This window comes from Anolis carolinensis, chromosome 2 (assembly GCF_035594765.1).
Source record: "Anolis carolinensis isolate JA03-04 chromosome 2, rAnoCar3.1.pri, whole genome shotgun sequence".
Lineage (NCBI taxonomy): Eukaryota > Metazoa > Chordata > Lepidosauria > Squamata > Dactyloidae > Anolis > Anolis carolinensis.
The window spans coordinates 169,696,761-169,724,230 of NC_085842.1; the positions used below are offsets into that span (position 1 = coordinate 169,696,761).

General features: G+C 40.6%; 1 protein-coding gene across 2 annotated transcripts in view; it reads left to right on the forward strand.

The window, feature by feature from the left end:
• Nucleotides 1-27,470, forward strand: part of rapgef3 (Rap guanine nucleotide exchange factor 3) — an 89,099-nt gene that overhangs the window by 25,064 nt on the left and 36,565 nt on the right. For both annotated transcript variants that reach the window (XM_008116428.3, XM_008116430.3), the window contains 6 exons: nucleotides 12,959-13,012; nucleotides 15,246-15,352; nucleotides 19,626-19,747; nucleotides 21,962-22,124; nucleotides 23,007-23,091; nucleotides 24,357-24,417. In XM_008116428.3, coding sequence (XP_008114635.2) covers nucleotides 12,959-13,012; nucleotides 15,246-15,352; nucleotides 19,626-19,747; nucleotides 21,962-22,124; nucleotides 23,007-23,091; nucleotides 24,357-24,417 — 592 coding nt within the window. The remainder of the gene's footprint in view (nucleotides 1-12,958; nucleotides 13,013-15,245; nucleotides 15,353-19,625; nucleotides 19,748-21,961; nucleotides 22,125-23,006; nucleotides 23,092-24,356; nucleotides 24,418-27,470) is intronic.

Consider the following 27,470-nt stretch of genomic DNA (forward strand, 5'->3'; position numbering starts at 1 on the left):
CAGTTCCCTGTAACAGCTTCTCAGGCCACAAAACAATACTTATATCAGTGAAACAGTATTCAAATTAGTGTACAGATTTATCTGACTGTTTCCCATGAGTTTGGATCCAGGAAGCACCTTCCTGGCTTCTCAGGCTGCAGAGTAGAGCTCAGATACACACAGTGATGTCTTTTGTCTTGTTCCAGGCTGCAAACCAGAGCTCAATTCAATATAACAGCGCCACAGTTTATAAAACAGAACTCATATCCATGTAACAGCATTCTGAGCTGAAAATATGGGGCTCCTCTATGATCAGCAAAGAGGGAGGAAAGTGAACCCCTCTCAGAATCATAGAATCGTAGAGTTGGAAGAGACCTCACGGACCATCCAGTCCAACCCACTGCAAGAAGCAGGAAAATCTCATTCAAAGCACCCCCGACAGATGGCCATCTAGCCTCTGCTTAAAAGCCTCCAAAGAGGCTTCTTGCTGATTGCATAGACACCCCTTTCCAACCTCAGCAGACAAAACCATAATGGCCAGGCTCTCATAGGGAACTCCATGGTCAATGAAGAATGGTGCTAGCAACACGTGGTTGACCCATCCCTTTCCCTGTGCTCATGAGTGCAGTGTGTATGTGTGTGGAATCATAGAATCACAGAGTTGGAAGAGACCTCATGGGCCATCCAGTACAACCCCCTTGCCAAGAAGCAGGTAAATTGCATTCAAAGCACCCTTGACAGATGGCCACCCAGCCTCTGCTTAAAAGCTTCCAAAGAAGGAGCCTCCACCACACTCCGGGGCAGAGAGTTCCACTGCTAAACAGCTCTCACAGTGAGGAAGTTCTTCCTAATGTTCAGGTGAACTGAGCTGAAATTGAACTGATCCAGCTGTCCAGAGTTCTGCAGAGGCTACAGATACTCCAGAGTTTCCTGAAAAAATCAGACTGAGTGCAAAAAATTCTGGATACTTACCTGAAATATCCAGAATGATACTGAAACAAATCATGCCAGACTAATCTGATCTCTTTTTTTTGATAAAGGTACAAGCTGGGTAGATGCCGGGAATGCCCTGGACGTAGCGTACCTGGAGTTCAGTAAGGCCTTCGACAAAGTCCCCCACGACCTTCTGGAAAACAAGTTAGTCAAATGTGGGCTAGACGAAACTACGGTTAGGTGGATCTGTAATTGGCTAAGCAAACAAACCCAAAGGATACTCACGAATGCATCTTCTTCAACTTGGAAAGAAGTGACGAGTGGAGTGTCGCAGGGCTCCGTCCTGGGCCCGGTTCTGTTCAACATCTTTATTAACGACTTAGATGAAGGGCTAGAAGGCACGATCATCAAGATTAGAGAGATGGGCCAAAACTAACAACATGAAGTTCAACAGGGACAAATGCAAGATACTTCATTTCGGCAGAAAAAATGAAATGCAAAGATACAGAATGGGGGACTCCTGGCTCGACAGCAGTACGTGTGAAAAAGATATTGGAGTCCTTGTGGACAACAAGTTAAACATGAGCCTACAATGTAATGCGGCAGCGAAAAAAGCCAATGGGATTCTGGCCTGCATAAATAGGGGTATAGTGCCTAGATCGAGGGAAGTCATGCTCCCTCTCTATTCTGCCTTGGTCAGACCACACCTGAAATACTGTGTCCAATTCTGGGCACTGCAGTTGAAGGGAGATGTTGACAAGCTGGAAAGCGTCCAGAGGAGGGCGACTAAAGTGATCAAGGGTCTGGAGAACAAGCCCTATGAGGAGCGGCTTAAAGAGCTGGGCATGTTTAGCCTGCAGAAGAGAAGGCTAAGAGGAGACATGATCGCCATGTATAAATATGTGAGGGGAAGTCATAAGGAGGAGGGAGCAGGCTTGTTTTCTGCTGCCCTGGAGACTAGGATGCGGAACAATGGCTTCAAACTACAGGAAAGGAGATTCCACCTGAACATCAGGAAGAACTTCCTGACTGTGAGAGCTGTTTGGCAGTGGAACTCTGTGCCCCGTAGTGTGGTGGAGGCTCCTTCTTTGGAGGCTTTTAAGCAGAGGCTGGATGGCCATCTGTCAGGGGTGCTTTGAATGAGATTTTCCTGCTTCTTGCAGGGGGTTGGACTGGATGGCCCATGTGAGGTCTCTTCCAACTCTACGATTCTATGATTCTATGATTCTAAGTCACCAGTTATCAAGAAGACTGCCAGTACCAGATTCAAGGTGAATATGGGGGGGGGGGGGAGGTTGGTAGTGTAGACCAGAGCTTCTTAAACATTTTCACTTGTGACCGCTTTTGATTTAAGAAATGATTACATGACCCTGGGTATATAGGTATATAAAATAAGTGTAAAAATCATCAATTTTCTGATAGTAGAATTAGTATTTGTAAGGCTTGCTAAACAGGGCAATTTTCCTTTTTTTGAAGTAGAGCTGAAGCATTTTCTACAGAGTCCACTGTAAACACTGTGTCACAGATTTGTACAAATGTCTAAACACCTATGACATACAGAAAACTTTTACTGATTCCAAATTTTTTGGGACCCCGACATTGAGCTAAGGCCATTTGGGGTCAGGACCCACAGTTTAAGAAGTAGTTGTGTAGACAAGTCCAAAGTTATAAGTCAAGGTGGAAAAATATCACATTGCCAAATTCACACAAAACATGCTTCAATCGCCACTTCTTAAATCTAACCGCATCCCTAAGTGTCAATTTGAGGGAAGTACAAATAAAGAATAGAAATTTGAGGTTTTGCAAGGGAATTTGGTACAGAAGAGTTTTGCTAAGATTCCCCCCCCCCCCACTTTCTGTTTATTTCAGCTATATTGAAACTACCTTATTTCATTTTTTTTTCAAATCACAGTTTTCTTGTGTTAGTTCAGATCTTTTTTTCATAAACTAGTAATTTTTTTCAATACATTGTTAGATTTGATGGAAACCTTGTTTTCCATTTACCACTTTTGAATGGGGCTGGTTCAATGTCCCATTAGCCAATTCATACTATTTCTGAATCATTCCTACACTTAATACTTGAGGAACCTTATGGTAAAACCACAAGCAACATAAAATGCAGTTAAATCTAGTGCTCAGCTATAAAAGCTTCCCGTGACAAATCTCAGAGGATTAGAAGTGATGCCATTCTCAAGTCGAATGTGATATCTGTGGCAACAGAACTGACCAGGAAAAAAGTTGGATGGGGTGGATTGTGGGTGAAGAAGAAAACAAATATATTACTTCCTCTGGATGCTGAACTTGGCAGCGAGTGAAGTGTAACTAAAACAGGCATATTGAGAAATAAGGAGGAAGGAGGAATTAATTGGATTGGTCCTACTGTTAGAAAGAGTGAGGCAATAGGCTCAAGTAATATGTGCAGATGAGCAACACAGCAACAACCCCTTGGCTGTTTCTTTTGAAGTCTCATGCCAATCCTTGTGTTGGATATATGAACTACGTATATCACATAGCCTATACTAACCCCAGAAATTAGCAGCCCTAAGAAGTACAGTAGAGTCTCACTTATCCAAGACTCGCTTATCCAAGGTTCTGGATTATCCAATGCATTTTTGTAGTCACTGTTTTCAATATATCGTGATATTTTGGTATTAAATTCGTAAATACAGTAATTACAACATAACATTACTGCGTATTGAACTACTTTTTCTGTCAAATTTGTTGTATAACATGATGTTTTGGTGCTTAATTTGTAAAATCATAACCTATTTGACATTTAATAGGCTTTTCCTTAATCCCTCCTTATTATCCAACATATTAGCTTATCCAACGTTATGCCAGCCCGTTTAGCTTGGATAAGTGAGACTCTACTGTAGTGGTAAAGTGATATTTTATTACCAGTATTGAAACCATTGGTCCAGACAATTTCTCAAAGTGGTTGCCTTATTGTTTTTCACCTCTAGCAGCCAAATATCTCAGACTGGCTTGAGATGCTGGCATATTGGGCAAGGGAGAAGGCATACTTTCCAATTGTCACAATTTGGTAGGAAGGAACTGTCCTTGTTTAACTGTCTGCCATTCCACTTACTTAGCTGCTAAAATTATCCAGATTTTCTCCCCTATTCTCTCCCCTTTTTTCCTTTAGCTTACTTCAGCAGCTGCAAACTGAGTTCAAAGTGCAAGTGTTTTAGAAATCAACTGAGTAGTGGAGAGAAAACCAGGGTGGGTAGGCTCCTGCCCTTTGCAGAACTCTCAGGCAAAAGCAAACTGTTGCGGTTTTTCCTAGCTGGCATATTTTTATTAATTTATATTATTTACCATTTTGACCACACACTGATATTGCTTGTCCTGGCTTTCCTGTGAAATATTGGAGGGTATGGCATCAGAAGGCCTTAGCCAATGAATTCTTTAAAGAGTTGTTTGCCTGAGGATGAGGTTAGAACCATATCTGCCAAAGATGCCAAGGTCCAAGACCAAAGCAGGATGCAGGCATTTTGGAGCCTGTCTGTCACGCCCTGGCAGTGGAGCACTAAGAACCAGCACACGGAGGCCAATAACAATATAATATCTTTATTAAGGAAATATTATAGTAGGATAAAAACAAATAGAAAATGTAGTCCAGCAATAGACCTTTCAGGGAAGGTCAAATATAGTCCAGAAATATATTGTCCAGTATATAATATTAGAGCTCAAAGTTGTAATCCCAGAACCGAAACACACTCCACTTCCAAGCAGTTAGAGTGGGGAAAGCATCCAGAAGTTTTACTGAAGTTTAACGTAAGTCCAAGGCAGGGAGTTGGAGACAAGACTGGATACTTGGCACAAGATGCAAGGCTGGGAAACACGATGAGATAGGTCATGAAACACGGCAAGGCAAGGCACGAAGAAACTGGAGGTTGCAGACTCAAACGCAGTCCACACTTGGCTGGAACCGAAGTTAATCCTTAAGCTGACCTGTTGACTCCGCAACGGATTCACCAGTGCGGGGAACTTTTAAAGAACTTTAATCTTCCTGCAGAGCAGGTGTCCAGAACTTCCTTTCCCAAGGGAAAAAAAGCGAAACACATCTTCATCCAGATGCGATCCTCCCTGAAAGCTCCCAGGGGAAACTAGCTAATTAACGTCCTGTCTGGCTGCTAATCTCGCACTTCTCCTCGTTTGTTCTCTTTGGAAATGGCTCGCCTGGTAGAACTCCCTTCTCGCAAAGGGGGGAGAAGCACTGGGAAGAACTTGTTCAAGGTCTGTTTTAATGAGTTCTTGGCAAGAATTGTCCACAACAGGCATCTGGAACGGCTCCGTCTCTTGCTGAGACGGCAAAAAACCCATGTTTTCATCATCATGATCCATGATGGCGCTGGGGTCAGAACTCCGAGGCCCATGGGGCATCACACTGTCTGGACGGACCCTGAGATAACTGTTGTTCGGAGGGAGAATGATTAGCCAGTCCATTCCCAGCAATGCCATGTGGTCGAGTATAGCTGCAATTTCAACAATGTTGTGCCCTCTAGATGTCTTAAATTATATGTGCCCCCACCCATGGCCAGTATATTGGGATTGTGGGTTGGGGGTGGTAGAAATTGTAGTTGAATATATATTTGAAGGATACCTAACTGGTGAAGACTACAGGATTTGAGGCAGCAGTCCTTCCCAGGAGAGCCTGGGACAGAATTTGGGACCTTTGTCATACAAGCAAAAACTCTCCCATTGAGCTTCTTTCCCGTAGTCCTATTTTCTGACCTTCCATGGCCTGTGTGTTTGTATATTTGCTATGCAGAAATATAGAGCATAGGTAGGTAGTTTCATTTATTTGTACTTTCTGCTTTAGTTACAGCTTTCTGCATCTGTCTATGGAGGCAGAAGCCAACCCTACAATTAAACAAAATAAGATGCCTGCCTGAAATAGCAAATGTTGGGGGCAGGGTTGACAGGTGGGAGGTCCACACACCACCCTGCTGCTCTTAGGTGCTGTATCGTGAATTATTGTAATCCACTGCAAAGAAGATTCACTGATTGCTTGGATTTATTTTTGTATGTGAAAGGAGAAAGGAGACCTATTGTGTCCTTTATAGAGTGAAGAAGGCGACTCAGGAAAAGACAGTTCCACCACGTCTCCTGTGTCATCAGTTGGGAGCCCCTCCCCCAGCAACAATATATAGTAATATATAATACTAATATTGTGCTATGCTAATAATATAATATATTGTATATACATATAATATTGATAATAGTATTACAGTAGAGTCTCACTTATCCAACACTCGCTTATCCAATGTTCTGGATTATCCAACGCGTTTTTGTAGTCAGTTCGTAAATACAGTAATTACTACATAACATTGCTGTGTATTGAACTGCTTTTTCTGTCAAATTTGTATAATACAATATGATGCTAATAATAATACAATACAATACAATACAGTAGAGTCTCACTTATCCAACATAAATGGGCCAGCAGAATGTTGGATAAGCGAATATGTTGGATAATAAGGAGGGATTAAGGAAAAGCCTATTAAACATCAAATTAGGTTATGATTTTACAAATTAAGCACCAAACACCATGTTATACAACAAATTTGACAGAAAAAGTAGTTCAATACGCAGTAATGCTATGTAGTAATTACTGTATTTACAAATTTAGCACCAAAATATCACGATGCATTGAAAACATTGACTACAAAAATGCGTTGGATAATCCAGAATGTTGGATAAGTGAGACTCTACTGTAATTATATTTTATATTTTACATGTAATATTACTAATAATATTGCAGTATAGTGGTCTAGTACAATATAGTAATATACAATGCGAATATTGTGCTATGATAATAATTTAATACATTGTATGTACATATATATTGATCATAATATTGTAATACAATATAATACTACTAATAATACAATAATATAATAATTATATATTACATTTAATATTACTAATATTGCAGTATAGTGGTCTAGTACAATATAGTAATATACAATGCCAATATTGTGCTATACTAATAATATAATATATTGTATAATATTGATCATAATGTTGTGATATAATACTAATAACACAATATAATAATATAAGAATTATATATTACATGTAATATTACTAATAATATTGCAGCATAGTGGTATAATACAATATAGCAATACAGTAGAGTCTCACTTATCCAAGCTAAACGGGCCGGCAGAATGTTGGATAAGCGAATATGTTGGATAATAAGGAGGCATTAAGGAAAAGCCCATTAAACATCAAATCAGGTTATGATTTTACAAATTAAGCACCAAAACATGTTATACAACAAATTTGGCAGAAAAAGTAGTTTAATATGCAGTAATGTTATGTTGTAATTACTGTATTTACGAATTTTGCACTAAAATATCACGATATATTGAAAACATTGACTACAAAAATGCGTTGGATAATCCAGAACGTTGGATAAGCAAGTGTTGGATAAGTGAGACTCTCCTGTATATGATACTAATATTGTGCTATGCTAATAATATGATATATTGTATGTACATAAGAACTTGTACGCCACTCTGTGCAGGGATATAAATGCCGTAAATAAATAAATTACGTCAGGCAGAAAATGTCTTAGCCCGTCCCTGGGTGAAGCTTTTCTGGATACCTTATTACAGATCAGTAATAAGAAAACAAAATTAATAACACCACCCAATGTTTCACAAATTAAAAACTGGGATACATGTGGTGATTGTCAGAGTGTGGCCAAGGTGGAAAAAAGATGCAAATAAGGAAGGATACACAAACAAGGAGAGGCTAATAATAATAATAATAATAATAATAATAATAATAATAATAATAATAATAATAATAAAAACTTTATTTATACCCCGCCACCATCTCCCCAACGGGGACTCGGGGCGGCTTACATGGGGCCATGCCCAGAACAGTACAATATAGCAAAATAACAGCAGTTTGCTTTTGTTTGAGCCTACTGGGAAGGGCATAATTTTGCACCTTCCTCTTCTCTCCTTCCTTTTGCTGAATTAATTGAGCACCGCCCGTTTTTATATATGAATTCATTTTGCAGAATTTGAAATATGCAGAAGACAAAGAAGGAAAGTGAGAGGAGGCCAGAAAACTGGGACACTTTAAAAAGAGATTTATTTAAAAAGTGGAATAACAGAGGATCGACTGGCACAGTGCCTGCCAAATCATGACAACTGAAGGGTATGATTTAATTAGCTGTAGTAGGAAGCCAACTATTTCCTTTTTTTTCCTGCACGATTTTGGCATGCAAGGATGCTGCTGCAAGGAAGGGCCGGGCAAATATGACCCACTTAGGTATATATTGACAAACACGTCTTCTGATCTCCGCAAGACGAGACCTGTGAGGAATTTGGGGCTTGCCAAATGAACGCCGTCAAAGTGCCGTTTGGCCTCCCCGAGGAGAGAGCTCCTTCAGCTCAGAGCCAATATGGACCTGAGGTGGTTTTTACTTGGTCCTGGCAGCTGGCAGGCCTTGTGATATTTGCCGTGTGTCAACACCCTGAAGAGAGGGTGGAGTGCTGTTTGTGCTCCACTGTTCAGGAAAACGAGAAGCCCGAGTAAGCTGGCAAAGCACCTTGGGAGGGCCAGGGAGAGAGTGTCCTGACTGAGAGGACATTTCCGAGAACCAAGAGAACAGGAGCGGTATCACCTCTGCTGGTTTCTGTTGTGGAAAAAGACAAAGGACCAAAAAAAGGTTCAGCTTAGGTTGAGCCCTGCACATTTTCAGATGCCCTTTAATAATCAGGACTTGACCCCACAAGGATGGTAAAAACGTCAAAACATTCAGGTGTCCTTTGGGTAATGTCCTTGCAGGCGGCCAATTCTCTCACACCAGAATCAGCTTGCAGTTTCTCAAGTTGCTCCTGACACGCACACAAAGCAGAATAAAAGAAATCATACTAAAGAAGTGTGTATTAAAGCATAATCAGGAATATGTGTTGTCAAAGGTTTTCATGTCCAGAATCATTGGGTTGTTGTGTATTTTCCGGGCTGTTTGGCCATGTTCCAGGAGCATTCTCTCCTGACATCAGGAGAGATAATACACAACAACCCAATAATCAGGAATACATTTTCATCACTCCTGGGTTTATAATGGTAGGAACAAGGAGCTGCATGTGCCCCCTTTGCGGCATTATTCTCAGCTATTCTGTCATAGTCCTGCCATGCCAGGTGGTAGTGCAGTGGCCAGTTTTCTTTCTTATCTGTGTGGAGTTTTCAGTAGGGATGGAAATAATATTTAAAAATTCTCAAAAATGGCTTCTTGAGTGAGTGGAAATGTATGCCGAGAAAGCATGACTGAAAATCCACAGCAGCATATTGATACTGCAAACATAATACCTGAAGCAGAGCCATCAATAAAGAAATAATAAAACATTTGTCGCTTACCAGAAGAAGGGTTACCGAAACTGGGATAAAACCCGGGAACCAGTTGTAAACGGCGTTAACGGATATATTACCACCTACTCCAGGCAATAACCAGCTACTCAGGATCGACACCAACATTGACTCTGTCTCCTTGGCTTTACTGTTGTTTCAAAACCTGTGGAGTCCTGAGGAATCCTTCCAGAACTGCAGAGACTCTGAATCGGTTTGCCTTTAAGCCAATCTAATCCTTTTAGGACTGCAGAGACTAATATCATTTTGTTTGATTTATAATACTGAGTTTGATACTTTTGGGTTATATACCAAAGGACTGAGCATTAATTCTGTGAATGTAATATGTATATGATGCTCTAATATTGTGTACTAATGTTTTGAACCATTACAGTTTTCCTTCTTACCTGCGTGAGGTTTTCAGTAGGGATGGAAAGAATGTTTAAAAACCTTCAAAAATGGCTTCTTGAGTGAGTGGAAATGTATGCCGAGAAAGCATGACTGATGAAAATATTTATAGTTTGGGATTTACTCTGCATTAAACTCACCCATAAAGTGTGTGGGTGTACAGAAAACACTAGAAACATGATTTTTGCATAGAAAATAATTTCGCATCCTCCGCATATTTGTGCCTCCACATCTCTATATAAGTTTTCTCTTTCTCGCTGCTCCGAGTCGTCTGCAACGGTGAGAAGAGTGGGATAGAAATAAATAATTATCTGACTGGCCCCAAGAAAATCCTGTTGACAGGTCCCATTCTCCATATAGGATGGCAAAAGCTATTAATGAGGAGGAACACATGACATAGGAGAGGCTGTAACAGTTTGCTTTTGTCTAAGACTCCTAAAAAGGGCAAGATTCTGCCTTGACTTATACATTCTTCCTGATGAGGCAATAGAGTGAACATTTTCAAGTTGAATTCAGTTTGCAGTAATTTAAGTAGGATGACAGCAAGGGGGAAGGTGGTAGGAAGAGAAAGAAACTGGGGTATTTTCAAAGCAGGTGAAAAGTGGGGTGGCAGAGGAATACACAGTACTGGCCCTGCCAAACTGGGACAGTTGGAGGGCATATGCATTATATGTTCCATCCTGTGTGTTATATGTTCCATCATTTTCCATTATTAACTGTGCTGGCTATTGGAGTGGGAATTGCAATCCAGTAATATCTGAGGTGTCATATTTTCTTCCTCACTGCCATCCACCCTGTCATTACCATTTGAACTCACTTTGTGGGGAGACATCGGCATGACTGTCTTCATTCCAGGGGTGTGTTTTTGTTTTGAAAGAACTTCCTTCCCATAGAGTCAACAAGAAAGAGATTCCATATGTCACATCTGGGACTGGGTGTAAATCTCTTCTCTCTGCTGAGTAGATATACTTTGGCACTTCATTTTTTCCTTTTCTTGATTGGCGTTTTTCTCCATTTCGAATATTGGCTGAAGAAACTCTCTGTCGGTTTCTGTTTTTACGCAGTGGGTTGACCAGTTTCTCAAGTTTCTCCATTCAAAGGGAAACTTGGCAGAGAGATCTCTTGGTACTAGACCACTTAAAGGCTGAAGTATTTCCATAGGGCCTCTCATGATAACACTAAAAAATTCAAGAACCAAGGGAATACTTGGTTATTGAACCGGAATGAGCTTGGCGATGCTGCAGAGCTTACCCACTTGGTGCAAATTGTTCCTTCACGACAGTTGGTTCATTTCTTCTGCTTATACCTGGACAGGACCACAAGGACTATGTGGGAGAAAAATCCATGTGGGATAACCAGTCCTTGGCATTGCCTGCCTGAGGAAACTCTCTTCCTATTACTTCTATAGGGCTAGTTCTGTGTTTAAGACCAGTTTCTTCAAATATATTGATCAAAAGGGTGATTCCCAGTTGAGTAACATAGTCAGGGCTTGCAGGACTAAAATACTGAAACATTTTGATTATCATGCATTATGATGTCATCCGGCTCCTTGACATCCTTCTTTGCCCTCTGAACTTAGCTACAGCCCTTAAAATAGGTGGGAAGGGGATTTCCTCAGAAAAATTATCTGTCATTTTCTGTGAGCTATACCTATTATAAATGTGATTATGATGATGATGACTCCACCTTTCTCCCAAAATTGGGATTCAGAACTGCAGTTAAATGTGGCTTGGTCTCAAATGGGTAATTAAGATCGATTAGCTTTACAAAACCCTGCTTTTAGTGGAGATGAAAACACTACTTTAACTTGTTCTTGATATGAATCAACACAACTGCCTGCATTTTTGGATTTCCTTGGAGAGTGTGATTATTTGGACTATTGTGACAAGCCTTTGTATATTAACAAATTACTTTTCCAGTGATTTAACATTAACACTAATGCTTCAAAGTTCTGCTTACCAATGCTTATTCTATCCATAAAGATAAAGGTAAAGGTTTTCCCCTGACATTAAGTCAATTCATGTCTGACTCTGGGGGTCGGTGCTCATCTCCATTTCTAAGCTGAAGAGCCAGCGTTGTCCATAGACACCTCCTAGATCATGTGGCCAGCATGACTGCATGGAGTGCTGTTACTTTTCCTATTGATCTACTCACATTTGCATGTTTTCTAACTGCTGGGTTGGCAGAAGCTGGGGCTAATAGCGGTGTCTCAGCCTGCTCCTCGGATTCGAACCACCAATCTTTTGGTCAGCAAGTTCAGCAGCTCATTGGTTTAACCCACTGTGCCACTGAGGGCTGTGTCCATACCCTTCATAAATTGGTGTCATATAGGAACAAGGAGTCTCGCAAGTAGGAATGAGAATCATATGGCTCTCCAGAACTTGTTGGACTTCATCTTCCAGTTTTCTGTACCATTGGCTGTGATGGCTAGGGCTCTTGGGATTGGTGGTAAACAAGATCTGAAGTCCTCTTGATTTATGTCCCTAACTTATAATAACCTGATCCCATGTCACTATTTACTCTTTGAACCAAGCTTGGAACCAAAAGTCTATCAACCAATGAAACTGAAACAATATTACTGTGATAGGAATGTCTGCCCCAGAGTGGAGAACCTGTGATTTCCAAATTGTTGTTGGACTCTAACACCCATGAGCCCCAACTAACAAACCTGGAGATAAGCGGGGAGTTGTAGTCCAGAAAACAGCTGAAGTTGTGTACAGGCGCATTATTCTGATCTAGTATTTTGTCAGATGTACTCTGGTTACAGTTTATTCAGCTTCCAGACTCTGAACCTCTTTGTTCAATGAATGTCAGTGAAGAGAACCACTTGATTGACATTCATCAGATGAATTGGCATTCAGTGAACGAATGTATGATCCTTAAGATCTTGTTGGACTGTAAATGTCATCAGCCTAGTCAGTGTAGCTAAGTAGGAGAGATGATGGAAGCTGAAGTCTGGTCATATTTGAAAGACCACATGCCTAATTTGGATTGCTGTATAGATGGTTTTGACATATGCCCATAATGTTGTTTTCTTTCTGATGTACTGTGACCTTGTGGACACTTAACATTTAGTATGTTCTCTCGTAGGTATCATTTATAGTCAGCTGATGCTCTGTTTAGGCCATTGGGTTTCCGGGAGTCGTTTCTTTGGATGAAAAATGCTGCTACTTCTTTGTTATACTGGACTAACTCATACAAGAGACAGTTCCTTCCTGACTTTGTAAACCAACTAAGGAAATGTTTCTGCTCTTTTTATTTCCAGACCCCTCTTCCAGACCGTGAATCAACTCTGGTGCCAAGCCACAGAGTAAAGCAGGTAATAAATATCATACCGTATTCTTCCTTTAGAATAAAAAGGGGGGAAATATGTTTGGGCCTTTTAACATGTAAATGGTTTGATCTGAAGCAACATGATCTTTGGCTCTATAACAGTGGTTCCCACCCTTTTTTTGACCAGGGACCACTTGACCAGGGATCACTTTGACCAGGGACTACTCTCCAACATCAGTACCAAAATGCTTATGAGACAGTTTTTTGGTCAACTTTAGATTTGGTTTCGTTGTTTGGATTGCTGATTCAGAAAATTGCATTGGTTAGGCCACATCAGCTCCAGTTTCTGATACACAACATATGCCATCCAATAGTTGCCATTTGCTCACCCACAGAAAACCATATTTAATAATCTAGAGCTGATTTTCCCCACATGTCTCATGGACCTTATTTTAGGTCTTGCGGCCCACAGGTTGGGAACCACTGCTGTATAAGTTATGGATCTGAAGTTACACAGTATGTGACCCCTGACACAGGAACTACCATCTCTAGAATTTATGCTTTCAACATTTTTTTTTTAAATGGAAAGTTTCTAGTATGGCTGTGAAGGCACTTTTGTAAGAGTGGGCACGATGCCCAGTATATTAGGAACATGTGAGTATGAGTAAAGTATTGGAAGGTCAAGTTATTGCATTTGTATTTAAATAGCTAGCAGCCATGGTGGGTGGGTGGATGGGTAGGATTTATAGTGGGTGGGTGAGACATTGGGATGCTTTCTTAGTATTCTCTATGATTAGCAAAGACAAAACAAACAATGACAAAGAAACAATGCACATTTCATATAATAATAGAGTTGGAAGAGACCACATCTAGTCCAACTCTCTGCCATTCAGGAAAAGCACAAAGTACTCCTGACAGATGGCCATCCAACCTTTGCTTAAAAGCTTCCAAGGAAGGAGCTTCCACCACACTCCAAGGCAGAGAGTTCCACTGGTGAACATCTCTTACAGTCAGGAAGTTCTTCCTAATGTTCAGGTGGAATCTCCTTTCCTTAAAGAACTTGGCATGTTTAGCCTGGAGAAGAGAAAGTTGAGAGGAGATATGATAGCCATGTAGAAATCTGTGAAAGGATGTCATAAAGAAGAGGCAGTGGACTTGTTTTTTGCTGCCCTTGAAACTAGAACTAGGAGCAATGGGTTCAAATTACAGGAAAGGTGATTCCACCTGAACATTAGGAAGAACTTCCTGACTATAAGATCTGTTCAACAGTGGAACCCTCTGCCTCAGAGTAAGACTAAGGTTCCTTCTTTAAAGGCTTTTGAACAGAGGCTGGATGACCATCTCTCGGGGGTACCTGGATTGTGTTTTTCCTGCATGGCATGAGATTGGACTGGATGACCCATGTGGTCTCTTCCAACTTTATTATTCCATGGTTCTATGATTCTATATTGTTCCTCTTTGTCTCAATAACCTTGGGTCACTGATATTAAAGGGTTGTTGACATGCTTGCAAAAATGAACTATTGTTAGCATTTAGAAGCATCATAAAACTGCTAGGTATTATTAACAGAAAAGGCTAATCATGTTATGGAAACTTCAGGAGTCGTATATTCCCTAATGAATTGTACTGAGTCTGACCACAGGAATTTCACAGCAACTTAGGAAGCCTAATTGTACTGAAAATGGTGTTACCTACAATGGAAACTTTCTTGTAGAATTGGTTTTTTTTCCCAGAGTGATTCCAGTGACTTTATAACACATTTTGTTTTAGCTCTAAAAAAAATCAGAATGAGAGAAAGCTAGATAAAAGTGCCATAGGGCCATAAAGTATTAACTTTATATTTAAGTTGACAACTTAGAAATTTAACTATAGTCTGAAATGTTTTCATTCTGTATATGGCCTTGCTAGTATCTATAGTTAACCTATTTTGCACTTTTTAAATCTTAAATTATCAGTATATCATAAAGCTCTTTATTATAGCCCTTGGCTAATAAATTGATTGAAGTATTGTGGAACAGGAATTGAAGAAAGCAGAAATTCATCAACATCTTTCCAGTTCCCCATCCCTGAATGAATCCGAAGCAAAGATATCTGCTTCTAAGATCAAGTGATTATAAACATAAGCAAATGCTTCCTTCAGGTTTTGTTATTGCCCAAAGGATGTATTACTAAGATACAACATCCTTTCCCCTCACTTTCCATCTAAAATCATTTTCATATTTAACATAACACTGATTAATTGGAACCAGAGCAATACTTCTTTAATTTTTATTTCACAGGCTTCTTCGAACAAAATTCAGAAAGCGGGGAGACTCCTTGGTGCTCACTTAGTAACAACGTATCCAGATTTAATTCGTGACCACAAGTACCATCTCCGACTTTATAGGTATGTATTAAGCTTGCAAGTGGTAGCAAGGGATAGCACAGGTAGCAGGTGATCTGTAGGATTGGATGCTATCCTGTTCTTGTTGTATTTGATCCTAGTCAAGGAAACAATTAGTTGCCAAAGGCATTTTGCTCATAATGACTAATTCTGAAACAAAACAATTTACTAATGTTTCCATAGGTTTAAAAAAGCTGTGAGGAATTCTGAAAGAAATGAAAAGTCTTCTTGTACATTTTGTGGTGTTTCTCTGAGAGAATTTTCCCAGGCCTAGAAATAATGCTGTTCTACTGTTTAATAGGGGCCCCTGGTGGCACAGTGTGTTAAAGTGCTGAGCTGCTGAACTTGCGGACCAGGTCCCAGGTCCCAGGTTCAAATCCCGGGAGCGGAATGAGCGCCCACTGTTAGCCCCAGCTCCTGCCAACCTAGCAGTTTGAAAACATGCAAATGTGAGTAGATCAATAGGTACCGCTCCGGCGGGAAGGTAACGGCGCTCCATGCAGTCATGCCGGCCACATGACCTTGGAGGTGTCTGTGGACAATGCTGGCTCTTCGGCTTAGAAATGGAGATGAGCACCAACCCCCAGTCAGTCACTACTGGACTTAATGTCAGGGGAAAACCTTTACCTTTACCTACTGTTTAATAGGATATATTTAACCCACCTTTCAGGATAAGCAAGGCAAGAGGGTATTCTCTATTCCAAAATTACAAAATACATGATGATGCAGTCGAAATGAACACACACATAATATATACACACTTCAGATAAATAATATTGAAGTACCAAAAGTACATCAGTCCACTGGTATACAACCCCTGACAACTTCTCTATTTTTGAATTTACCCCAGGGCTGAAAGGGTTTGCCTGCCCTTATTGTAGACAGTCTTTCAAATGACATATTTCCAAACCATTTTAGATTTTAATCAGCTAAGCCAACATTTTGCATTTGACCTAGATATTAAAAAGATAGCTTATGTAACTTATGCAAAATCAGTATAACATGATACCTACTTCACATAGCAATTTAATGTCCACATTATTATACATTGGGCCCTTGGTATCTGTGGGGATTTGTTTTCAGGACCTCATGTGGATGCTAAAATGTCATGCAGTTGTGTAGTAAAATGATATCATTTATATAAAATGTCAAAATCAAAGTTTGCTTTTAATGCTTTTGGGAGGAAATATTTTTAAGCCATGAATGATTGAATCCATGGATGCAGAATCTGTAGATGCATAGGGATGGCTGTACCAGTTGCAATTTGTAAGGTATTTTCAAAGCTAGCCCTGGATGGTCATTCAGGTAATATAACCTGGATATAGCCATGGCATATGGCACATGTCACATGTCAGCTTTCTGTACCACAGTTGCTGAACATGCCTTAGCTGATGAAAAGCACTTCCGGCTACTGATCCTATGGGTATTTCCAATAGTGATAGGAAGAATATTTGAAAAGAGCTGAAAAATTGTTTTAAACATGCTCTTCACATGTGAGAAACTCTGACAAGGAGAGTCCTGGACTGATCAAGATTTTTACAGCTTCAGACGTATTCTACACAAAATTTCAATTTATTTATTTATTTATTTACAGCATTTATATTCCGCCCTTCTCACCCCAAAGGGGACTTAGGGCGGATCACATTGCACACATAAAGGCAAACATTCAATGCCATAACATAGAACAGAGACAGAGACAAGACGCAGGCATGGGCTGGCCTCGAACTCATGACCTCTTGGTCAGAGTGATTTGTTGCAGCTGGCTTGCTATCCAGCCTGCACCACAGCCCGGTTGTTTTGCAAAAGAAACAGCATTCTAATGCACTTAAAATAACATCACGGCATAGAAATACTAATTTATGTGCAGAAAAAGCTATTACCTACACAAATTGGTTGTTTTGTGCACAAAATCCCTTGCTAATTGTGATTGCTATAGAATAATCCCTGAATTGTGAATTGTCATTGAAAAGAGATTGGTATTTGAGTCTTATTTTATCAACATGTGATGAAACACTCCTATACCATATTTGAGGGCAGAAGGAGAAACATGGTAGGCTATGTGCCCCATATATAACTCAGTTCTCAGAGTGTGCCACCCAGTTCTGCTGCCTGAAATATACACTGAACTCTGTTTAATGGTATACAGTATTCTCTCGCTACTTTGCGGTTCGCTTTTTGCGGATTCGCTGTTTTGCAGTTTTTTAATAAACACTAAAATAATAGTACAAATCATAAAATAATAGTACAAATCCCTCTTTCTACTTCCTTCCTAATGAGAAGGAAGGAAGGATAAAAGGAGGCTGAAGCAGTTTTGTTTTCGCACATGTGTGTAGCTAACTGGCTACTCAAAAGTAAGAAATTTATCACACTTGTTTGCTCCTCTGGGCTTTCATGGAGTTGTAGATCTGAGGTTCACATGTACATGTATCTCAGAGATCTCTTTCTCACATCTGGAAAGAAGAAAAAGGATAGTACACAATTTTCATTCCTCCCCGCCTTGTGCTGCTTTTAGTCCAGGAAACCTCTATCAACTAAGTCAGGATTTCTCAACATGCCAGTAGGCTTGTATGATCTTGAAGTTAATCTCAGATTCCTTTGAAATACTCAATTGGATAGCAAGGAAAATCATTTCTATGTAATTAAAGCCTCATGGCTCCTCTCTGTCTTTCTTTAATCTTTAAGTCGGTGATCGTATGATCAATACTTTCAGGTCAACAAGAGTACGTGGAATAATTCTGAATTCTACAGAAGTACACTCAGTGAACTGGTAATGATCTGAGACAGAGAGCTAGTGTTTGTGGAGATAGACAATGGGGTTCTTATTTAGATAGATAAGGACTGTTGATTCAGTGAAATATAACTCTTGAGTCCAAGATCTCTGAACCTCTTGAATTACCACCAAATAAGAGTCATAGGGAAAAGGCACCGCCTATCCAAACGTTTTCCACATTTTTGGCTCAGCATTCTTACTGTTGCAGATGGTTGGCCCCGTCATTAGGTGGAAAGAAGTAGGTGTCTCAGATGACAGATGCTGAGGGTGTTTAGGGAACAATACCACTGGTTGCCCACTGTTTTGAGGATATTTCCGTTAGCTTGTCCTGTACCCTTTAAGATAGCCAGCTCCCCTCCAGTGCAATAGAGGCGGCTCACCTTCTGACCGATCATCAACTTACTTCAAAGTGGGGTTCTCCAGATGGGTCGAACGTATTAGAAGGTTATGGTACTTGTTGCTGTAGTTCTCACAATTTTTAAAAATATTCAAAAATTGTTTGTTTTGTTTTTGACTATTTTCTGATGATCCCAGACCCAGCTGTAACATTTTATTCTCACCCTCAAATTGGGCTCTTTTTTATTCCCAAACATCTGGTAGCAATATGTTCTCTTTACTTTCTTTAAAAAAATATAATAAATAATAACAATAAAACTTTATTTATACCCCGCCACCATCTCCCCAATGGGGACTCGGGGCGGCTTACATGGGGCAATGTAAACAGCATATAAAAGAACAGCACAACACAATACAATAAGCAATACAGTAAATAATATCCATTACAAAATAAAACAAGAAGACAATAAAAACAAGGGCAGACCACATGAACATTAAGTTAAAATAGAGAGGTTAGAGTTAAAATACAATAGTTCATCAGGGAAATTGGGTTTTTCCACTATAACTCAGGAGGTTTGTGGTCGGCTGCTGCCGCAACAAGGGATAGTCTGGCTAAAGGTGACCATCCAATGGAGCCAAACCAGATTTGGCTTGTCTGGATGGTCTGTATTCTCTGCTTCCGCCACTGCTCTGGTTCAGGAGCAGAGCATGTAAACAGCTCAGCTGAATCCAGGACCAGTTCAAGGCAGCAGCGTTCCAGGCCAACCCTGGACTTAGGGGACTGTTTAGATGAGCCAAACCCATCCAAAGTGATGACCATCTCCACATCACATGGCAGCAAAATCTATAGATGTATGTGTGTCATGTAGCTCGTCCCAGAGTGCCTTATTAAAAGCTGAAGCTTAGCTCTGAAATAGGCATCGGAAAACTTCAACCCTCCAGGTATTTTGGCCTTCAACTTCCACGATTCCTAGCAGCCAGTAGAGTGTTAGGAATTGTGGGAGTTGAAGTCCAAAATATATGGAGGGCTGACGTTTGCCCATGTCATCACTAAAACATGTGGGAATTCTTAAGTTCAAATCCATCTGAAAGTGAGAATTTACTCATATAAGCTTCACAAACTCATGGTCTTTTTGGTAACCCTTTTGCTGGTTTATGTCTTCCTTCCAGGCAATGCTGTTCTGGGAAAGAGCTGGTAGATGCTCTCCTAAGAGCAGGGCTTTCTGTACAGACCCGCAGCCAAGCTCTTGGACTCTGCCAAGTCCTGATGGATGAAGGAGTTTTGTCTCATGGTGAGATTAACAGAACCATTGTAGAGATGGTGTGATGAGGTGACATTGGTCAGGAATCCAGGCCATAGTCTGTTGGTCAATAGATACATATAGATTTACTATAGCTTTGTTGATAGCTATCATAATTTACCAGTGGCATTTCTATCAAATCCTCATGTGTAAAGAAGTCACAGCACTTTGTTGGATAGCTCAAGTCACCAAAGCATATCTAAGAGCCAGTGTGACATAGAGATGCATATATTGAACTACAATTCTGAATATCAGGGCTTGAATCCCTACTTGGCCTTGAAAACCCACTGGGTGACCTTGGGTCTGTCATGCACCTTCATCCTCAAAGGCAGGCAAGGTCAACCCCCCTCTGAACAAATATTGTCAAGAAAATCCCATGATAAATTCGTTTTAGGATCCCCATAAGTCAAAAAGGACTTCAAGGCATGTAACAGCAGAAATGTGGAATCTCTTTGTTGCCTGGCTTTATGTGTGCTTGAATGTGTAGTTTACATTTCTGTAAAAGCAAGCTATAGGCTTAATTTAACAATGTTGCTGAAATTAGGGAAGGTTAATTTTTTTCCATGAATAGGAAGCCACCTTGGGCATTTCCATGTATAACCACCCTGTGTCCTATGGAAGAAAGGGGGAGTTTAAAGTGAAATAAGCCTGTAAATGAGTCAATGCAACTTGCTTTGTGGGAGACTTGTGGCTTGCTAGTTGTTCCAGCTGTGAGGTCACAAAAGGTTGCTTACACAGCTCATGAGGCCATAGGTTGTTTCTTCCCTGCTAAGCAGATACTAGCACATCAGTCCAGTACATGCTTTTCTGTGATGTACCACTTGGATGGGACAGTCTGAACAGGCAGGGATGATTTACTTACATTTTTTACAAACTGAGCTTTTTGATCACCTCATATTCAGTCTGCAGCATTTTCAATTCTATATACTTCAATATGAAAGATTTTTCCTTATCTGTGATCACTGGCCTTTTGGTCACTGTAGATATGTCTACCAAGGCTAATGTAAAAATTTGGGCTTCTTCTCAGTGCACGAAGAATGACTGATGAAGATAGCAGAAATTGCCAAATTGATTATGCTGGTTAAAGAGAAAGCTTTCACTAACTTTTAAGAAAGACTGGCATCTGTTTATTACTTTTTCACAACATTGATGGGGGTATCTATCAACTGTGGGATTCATTTATTAGTAGAGTGCTACCTTTAGTAGAAATGTGATTACATTATTGTTTAAATGGAGCAGATGAATAAGGGATGACCACCATCAGGTAGAGAGTGGGAAGTTTGTAGTGTTTTTTAAATAGATGTTTAACTATAGTGTGTAGTCTGTAGTTATATAATTTAGATAATGTTATATAGTTAAAGGAGCCCCGGTGGTGAAGTGCATTAAAGCGCTGAGCTGCTGAACTTGCAGATCGAAAGGTCCTAGGTTCAAATCCCAGGAGCGGCTTGAGCACCCGCTGTTAACTCCAGCTCCTGCCAACCTAGCAGTTCGAAAACATGCAAATGTGAGTAGATCAATAGGTACCGCTCCGGCGGGAAGGTAACGGCACTCCATGCAGTCATGCCGGCCACATGACCTTGGAGGTGTCTACGGACAACGCCAGCTCTTTGGCTTAGAAATGGAGATGATCACCAACCCCCATAGTCAGACATGACTGGACTTAATGTCAGGGGAAACCTTTACCTTTAACTTATATATTTAAAATGTGTTTTATTTTATCTTTTTCTTGAATGAAAATTATTTTTAAAAGGAAAAATGTGAGCTTCTTGCATAGATAACATGACTCCAGGTACCACGGTATGGGGCGCCTCCATTGTTTCTAAAATTAATATTTGAATACCTCCTGACTGACTTCCTTGGAACAATGAGCTATCCTGGAGTAAAAGATTAGGAAAAAGGACATCGGGTGGCTAGCTAACTATTAAGGCATCCCTTCTGTTGGGGAAATGTAAAGTCAGGAAATGTAAAGTCAATTTCACAAGCAAGAAGTTCAAGAATGGTTAAAGAGAGGGGAGGAGGGAGCAAGAAGGAGTGAAGAGTGATGCACTGTGCATCAACACTTCTGTCAGACAGAGAGCTGTGACAATTGCTGGGAACAGAATTTCTGCAATCCCCGTGTGGGCATAATGGTGGGGAAAATCTTTTGACTTATTCCTCCCTGTTGTCTTATCCTCATTGTGCACTGTGACTGTCTTTCCAACTCAGTCCGACAGGAGAGCTACTTCCAAGACAGAGATGCCCAGTTCTTCCGCTTTGTGGCCCTGGAGGTGAATGCTGAAGACCGGGACAGCGAGGAGCTGTTGGAAGCATTGGCATTGCTTACCCAGCTGGGCCCTACTGCATTGCTTACTACTATCCTGAGAAAACCGTGAGTGTGGGGGAATTGCTCAGCATGGCAGACAGAGATGAAATGTAGAAATTTCAGATCATTGCGATGGGTGGGAGGATGCATTTTTTAAATAAATGATACTTAACTTTTATCATATATCTATCTATTGGAGCCTCTGGTGGCCTAGGGGATAAAAGCCTTGTGACTTGATGGTTGGGTTGCTGACCTGAAGGCTGCCAGGTTCGAATCCCACCCGGGGAGAGTGCGGATGAGCTCCCACTATCAGCTCCAGCTCCATGCGGGGACATGAGAGAAGCCTCCCACAAGGATAGTAAAACATCAAAAAATATCTGGGCATCCCCTGGGCAACGTCCTTGCAGACGGCCAATTCTCTCACTCCAGAAGCAACTCAGGTTGCTCCTGACACGAAAAAAATATCTAATTTAGATGTCTATCTAAATATTATCATTAAAATTAAATAGGGTAGGCCCTCCACTTTCACTGGGATTAGGGTGCAAGACCCTACTAAAAGTTGAAAACTTGTGAATGAAAGAGCCTGTTGTATTATTACCTGAGAGGGAACCTCCCTAAGAATCATTGAGTCCTCCAGGATGATTCTATTGTCAACTTCTGGTGGAAGCAGATTACACAGTCATCCTGGAGGACCTATGGATTCTTAGAGAGAACATAGTAACCAAATCTGTGCAGAATTAAATCCACAAAATTCAAACCCACAAATGTGAAGGGCTGATTGTATTTGTAATGATCCATGAATATTTTTATGATCAATACTTTGGATAGGAATGAGTCAGTATGCAGACAGATTTGGTACAGTACAAATGTATCCTGCAGGTATACAGGCGTGTCTGTGAAAAGAATGCAGTGCATGATACATCACGTATTTTGAACTTTCTCTTTTAGTCCTGGACAACGCACAGATGAGGAGCTTGCACTGATCTTTGAAGAGTTGCTGCATATCAAGGCTGTGGCCCATCTCTCCAGTTCAGTGAGTCGGCAGATGATCCCTTCTCCACTTGGTTCAATGTAGTCACTGGCCATAAGCAATACATGGGGAATTATGCGCTCATCTCTATTAACCCATTTATCACTCATTTGAAAGTAGGGCACATCCAGGTTGTTTCCCGTGCTTGTCATGACATGAGGTTGCCTCATCAAGAAATTTGGGAAGCTGCCATTTTATCTTTTGAGAATGGGCCAGATATTGCCTCTTTCCAAGGTATTCTAAACAAGTGGCTCCTTACCAGTAAAGTGCAGAGTTTTTCCACTAGTCAGCCAACAGCATCTCCATGCAACACTGGATAGCTTTTGAGACATTCATGTGATTTTATGCTATGATCCTGATGGAAGTTATCCTAGAGAACTTAGCAAATTCCTCAAGAGGATATCTCTCTAGGAATGCTCTATGTCCTGGAGGGTGAATCTATGGTAGCTTTACTATTTCAGTATTGTTTGCCATACTCTGGTCCTGAAGCAACTATACTGGCTTCCAGTTTGTTTCCGGACACAATTCAAGGTGCTGGTTTTAGCCTATAAAACCCTAAACTGTTTGGGCCCAGCCTACTTGAGGGGCCGTATCTCCTCCTACCAACCCACTCAAGCCCTGAGATCATCCTCCTCCTACCAACCCACTCGAGCCCTAAGATACGACTTTTAAACTTATTTATTATGCTTTTGACACAAAATAAATAAAACTTGATGAGCCCAGAGAAAGGTGGGTAGTAGCAGCAGCCTGTTTCACTTTTTAATATTTTATTGGTCCCGGTAACTGTGACATGGCCTTATGAAAATGGAACTTCTTAGGAGCTGCATAACTTATTTTTATAAATAACCCCAGTGGCCTGAGGTTAGGGAAATCTTCTAATAGGATTTGTTGTAAGTTATTAATAGTTTTATATGGGGTGTTCAAATGGGTTTTTCAAATTGGTGTTTGATGTTTTTAGTTGGTTATGTGTTTTATGTATTGATGTATATGTATTTTTAAAACTTTGTATGCCGTTTTGACTACCACCTATGGGAAAAAGCAGGATAGAAATGAATAAATAATAATAATTATTATTATTTTATCCACAGTTTCCTTTTTTACTATAATTTCAATAATATATAATGTATAATAGCAGTTGATGGAGAAATCCAATGGAATTATCTCATAGTATAATGCTTAGCTTATATCACATGCTCCCTTTCTGCTCTACCTGTGTAAGTCAACAAGGCTACAAGAAGCACTCACTGTCTGTCTCCTCTCTGTTCCAGGTGAAGAGAGAACTGGCTGCTGTCTTGCTGTTTGAATCCCATACCAAAGCTGGAACTGTGTGTGAGTAGTCTGTCAATTGTTCAATCATTTTGGAAGATTGGCCTTTTTTTGACTTCCTGACATATCTGGAAAAGTATTCCAGATGTGCTTTCCATTTTTCACTTATTTTTTTAAAAGACAAGTGTAAAGACTTGATGTGATGACAGGGATGGAATCTTTTTGGATCCCACCGCTGCCACCAAATTGCGAAGGATTCACCTTCTACCTCTATGTATTCCACTTTTCTATGTTGTCGCTGCCACCACCTTTGAAAGATGCTTTGCTCAAATAATAAGCAACATTTGAAGAAACAGTAACTTGTTTATTTATAGCACAAAGCTTGATGGTTGCAAGAATGTTATATCTTGAGGTGAACGACGTTACTTCTGTACAGTAAGTGTTGCAAGATTTCTCAATAGTTTCACTGAGCTTAGTATGGTATCAGCTTTATATTACTTGTTTCTTTCAGTTAGGAATATTGTCCTTCTTGAACTTAGTTGATCTGTACCCGATCAAACTTGGACTGGGGAGTTTAACTGGTTAACCCTAGCCCTCCTTGACTTAGGGATATAGCCTCAGCTCTTTAGTTATTCCTACTAAAGGCTCAGCAACTTTAATTTTAGCCCTTCTCCGCTAAAACTCTCTAGCTGCTCAACTTCCTCCCACAATCTCTTTTTTTCGATCACACTCCTTTCTCACTGAACAGAACCAACTGCTCTGCTCAACCGACAAACTCCAACTGCCAAATTCCAACTGCTAAATTTTGAATTCTAAGGCTTCCACCAGCAAGGTGAAGCCACGCCCCTTTTCCTGGCCATGCCTTAGAGGCTCCCAGCTTCTGTATAAGAATAGCTGAAATATATAACCTTAAACAGTCAACCTAAACATAGCAATCATGAATAAAACACAATGATCATGACATCTTTACATACCTTCCAACCCGGAAAGATTATTTTTGCTTTTTCTAGACCCAGAATAAGCAAAAATAATAGAGAGTAACACAAAATACATATCTATACATAAACATAGCATCATACCTTAAACTCTAAATACAAACCTGTAAGTCTTCCGATCAAGGTGCTCTGGATAGAGCATCAGCTACTACATTACATTTGCCCTTTATATGTTTAATATCAAATGTAAAGTCCTGTAGTGATAAACTCCATCTCAATAATTTGTTATTGGTCCCTTTTACATTATCCAACCATCTTAGGGGTGCGTGATCAGTTTGTAACGTAAACTTCCTTCCCCACAAGTATGGTTTCAGTTTCTTTATGGACCAAATTATCGAGTAACATTCCTTCTCGATTGTGGACATGCTAAGCTCATTAGAATGCCACTTCTTACTGAGGAATAGTATGGGCCTATCCTCTCCATCTTCATCAATTCTACTTATTAATTTGGCTTTTCCAATTCTTTCTAGTAAATCATCCAAACGGGGCATCGGATACATGTCGTTTTGGGTGATTTTATTTAACCGCCGGTAATCTATGCAAAACCTTACGGTTTTGTCTGGCTTCTTTACTAACACTATGGGCGAAGCCCAAGGGCTGTTAGATGGCACGATTATATCCAAATCTAACATCTCCCTGACCTCTTGCTCTATGCATTCGCTTATCTTACCCGTTACCCTATAGGGAGGGGATGCTATCGGTGCGGCGTCACTGGTGCATATTTTATGTTGCACTCCCTGCACTCTCCCGGGTAAATCCGAAAACATGACTTTATACTTAGCCAAGATTCCTTTAACCTCTCTTTGTTGTGATGGAGATAAGTCTGAATTTATGGATACTTTATCCAAGTTTCTATGTATCTCCCTATCACCTTCCCAAAATGAAAAAGGACCTGTATCTTCCTCTGATACTATACAGTAAACATTTGCCGACCTATTTACATACGGCTTAATCATGTTTACATGCACCCGTTTCTCAATCCCCAATCGTTCATCTAGGATGTCACAGTTCACATGGTTCTGCTTCCTGACGATCCTCCACGGTCTAGTCCAGTCCATCTGTAGTTTGTTGTTCTTGCTGGGTGTTAAAAACAGGACCTCATCTCCGACGTTGACGTCTCGGGGTCTCGACGTTGCATCATACCGGATCTTTTGTTGCTCCTGGGCCGTCATAAGATGTTCCTGGGCGATGTCCCTGGCCATCTTTAATGTTAACTGAAGATCCTTGATGTAGTCGTCGACAGGAACAGGATCTGGCGTAGGACTTGCTTCCCAGTGCTCTCTGATCAAATCAAGGGGTCCACGAGCCTTCCTTCCGAATAACAATTCAAAAGGCGAGTAACCAGTGCTGTCCTGTGGGACTGATCGATACTGCTGCAACTTGGTGTCCCAGTCGTGGGGTCTCTGCTGGCTATAGGCCTTGATCATTTTCACTAGTGTTTTGTTCAGGTTTTCTACTAGGCCATTCGTTTGCGGATGATAAGGTGTGGACGTTAGGTGTTTAATTCCGCACAACTCTAACAACTTCTTCATTAGCCGCAAGGTGAACTGAGTCCCCAGGTCTGACACAAGCTCTCTGGGAAATCCAGTCCTTCCCCAAATTGATAACAGCGCATTGGCTATGGTGGAAGTTTCAATATTGGTCAAAGCCACTGCATCTGGATACCTGGTTGCATAGTCTATTACTGTGAGGATATATTTGTATCCTCTCCGACTGGGCTTATACAAAGGACCAACTAGATCAATCCCTACTCGGAAAAAGGGTTCCCCAACAACTGGCATGGGAACTAAAGGTGCTTTGGTCTTATCTCTTCCCGTGCTAAACCTTTGGCAAGTATCGCACGACCTGCAAAACTCCTTGATATGTTGATACATGCCAGGCCAGAAAAAGTTCTTGCTGATTCTTTGGGCGGTTTTTCTAACCCCCAAATGCCCTCCTTGTGGATTGTCATGGGCCACATCTAACAGTTGTTTCCTGTAGTTTACAGGTACCACTATTTGGGTACGTGTTTCTGGCTTATTCAAAGTCTTATAGCTTGTACTTTTCCTGTATAAAACTCCCTCCTTAAGTACGAACTTAGGAGTTTTACTTTCTTCTGTTCCTGTGGCGCTCTGACCTTGC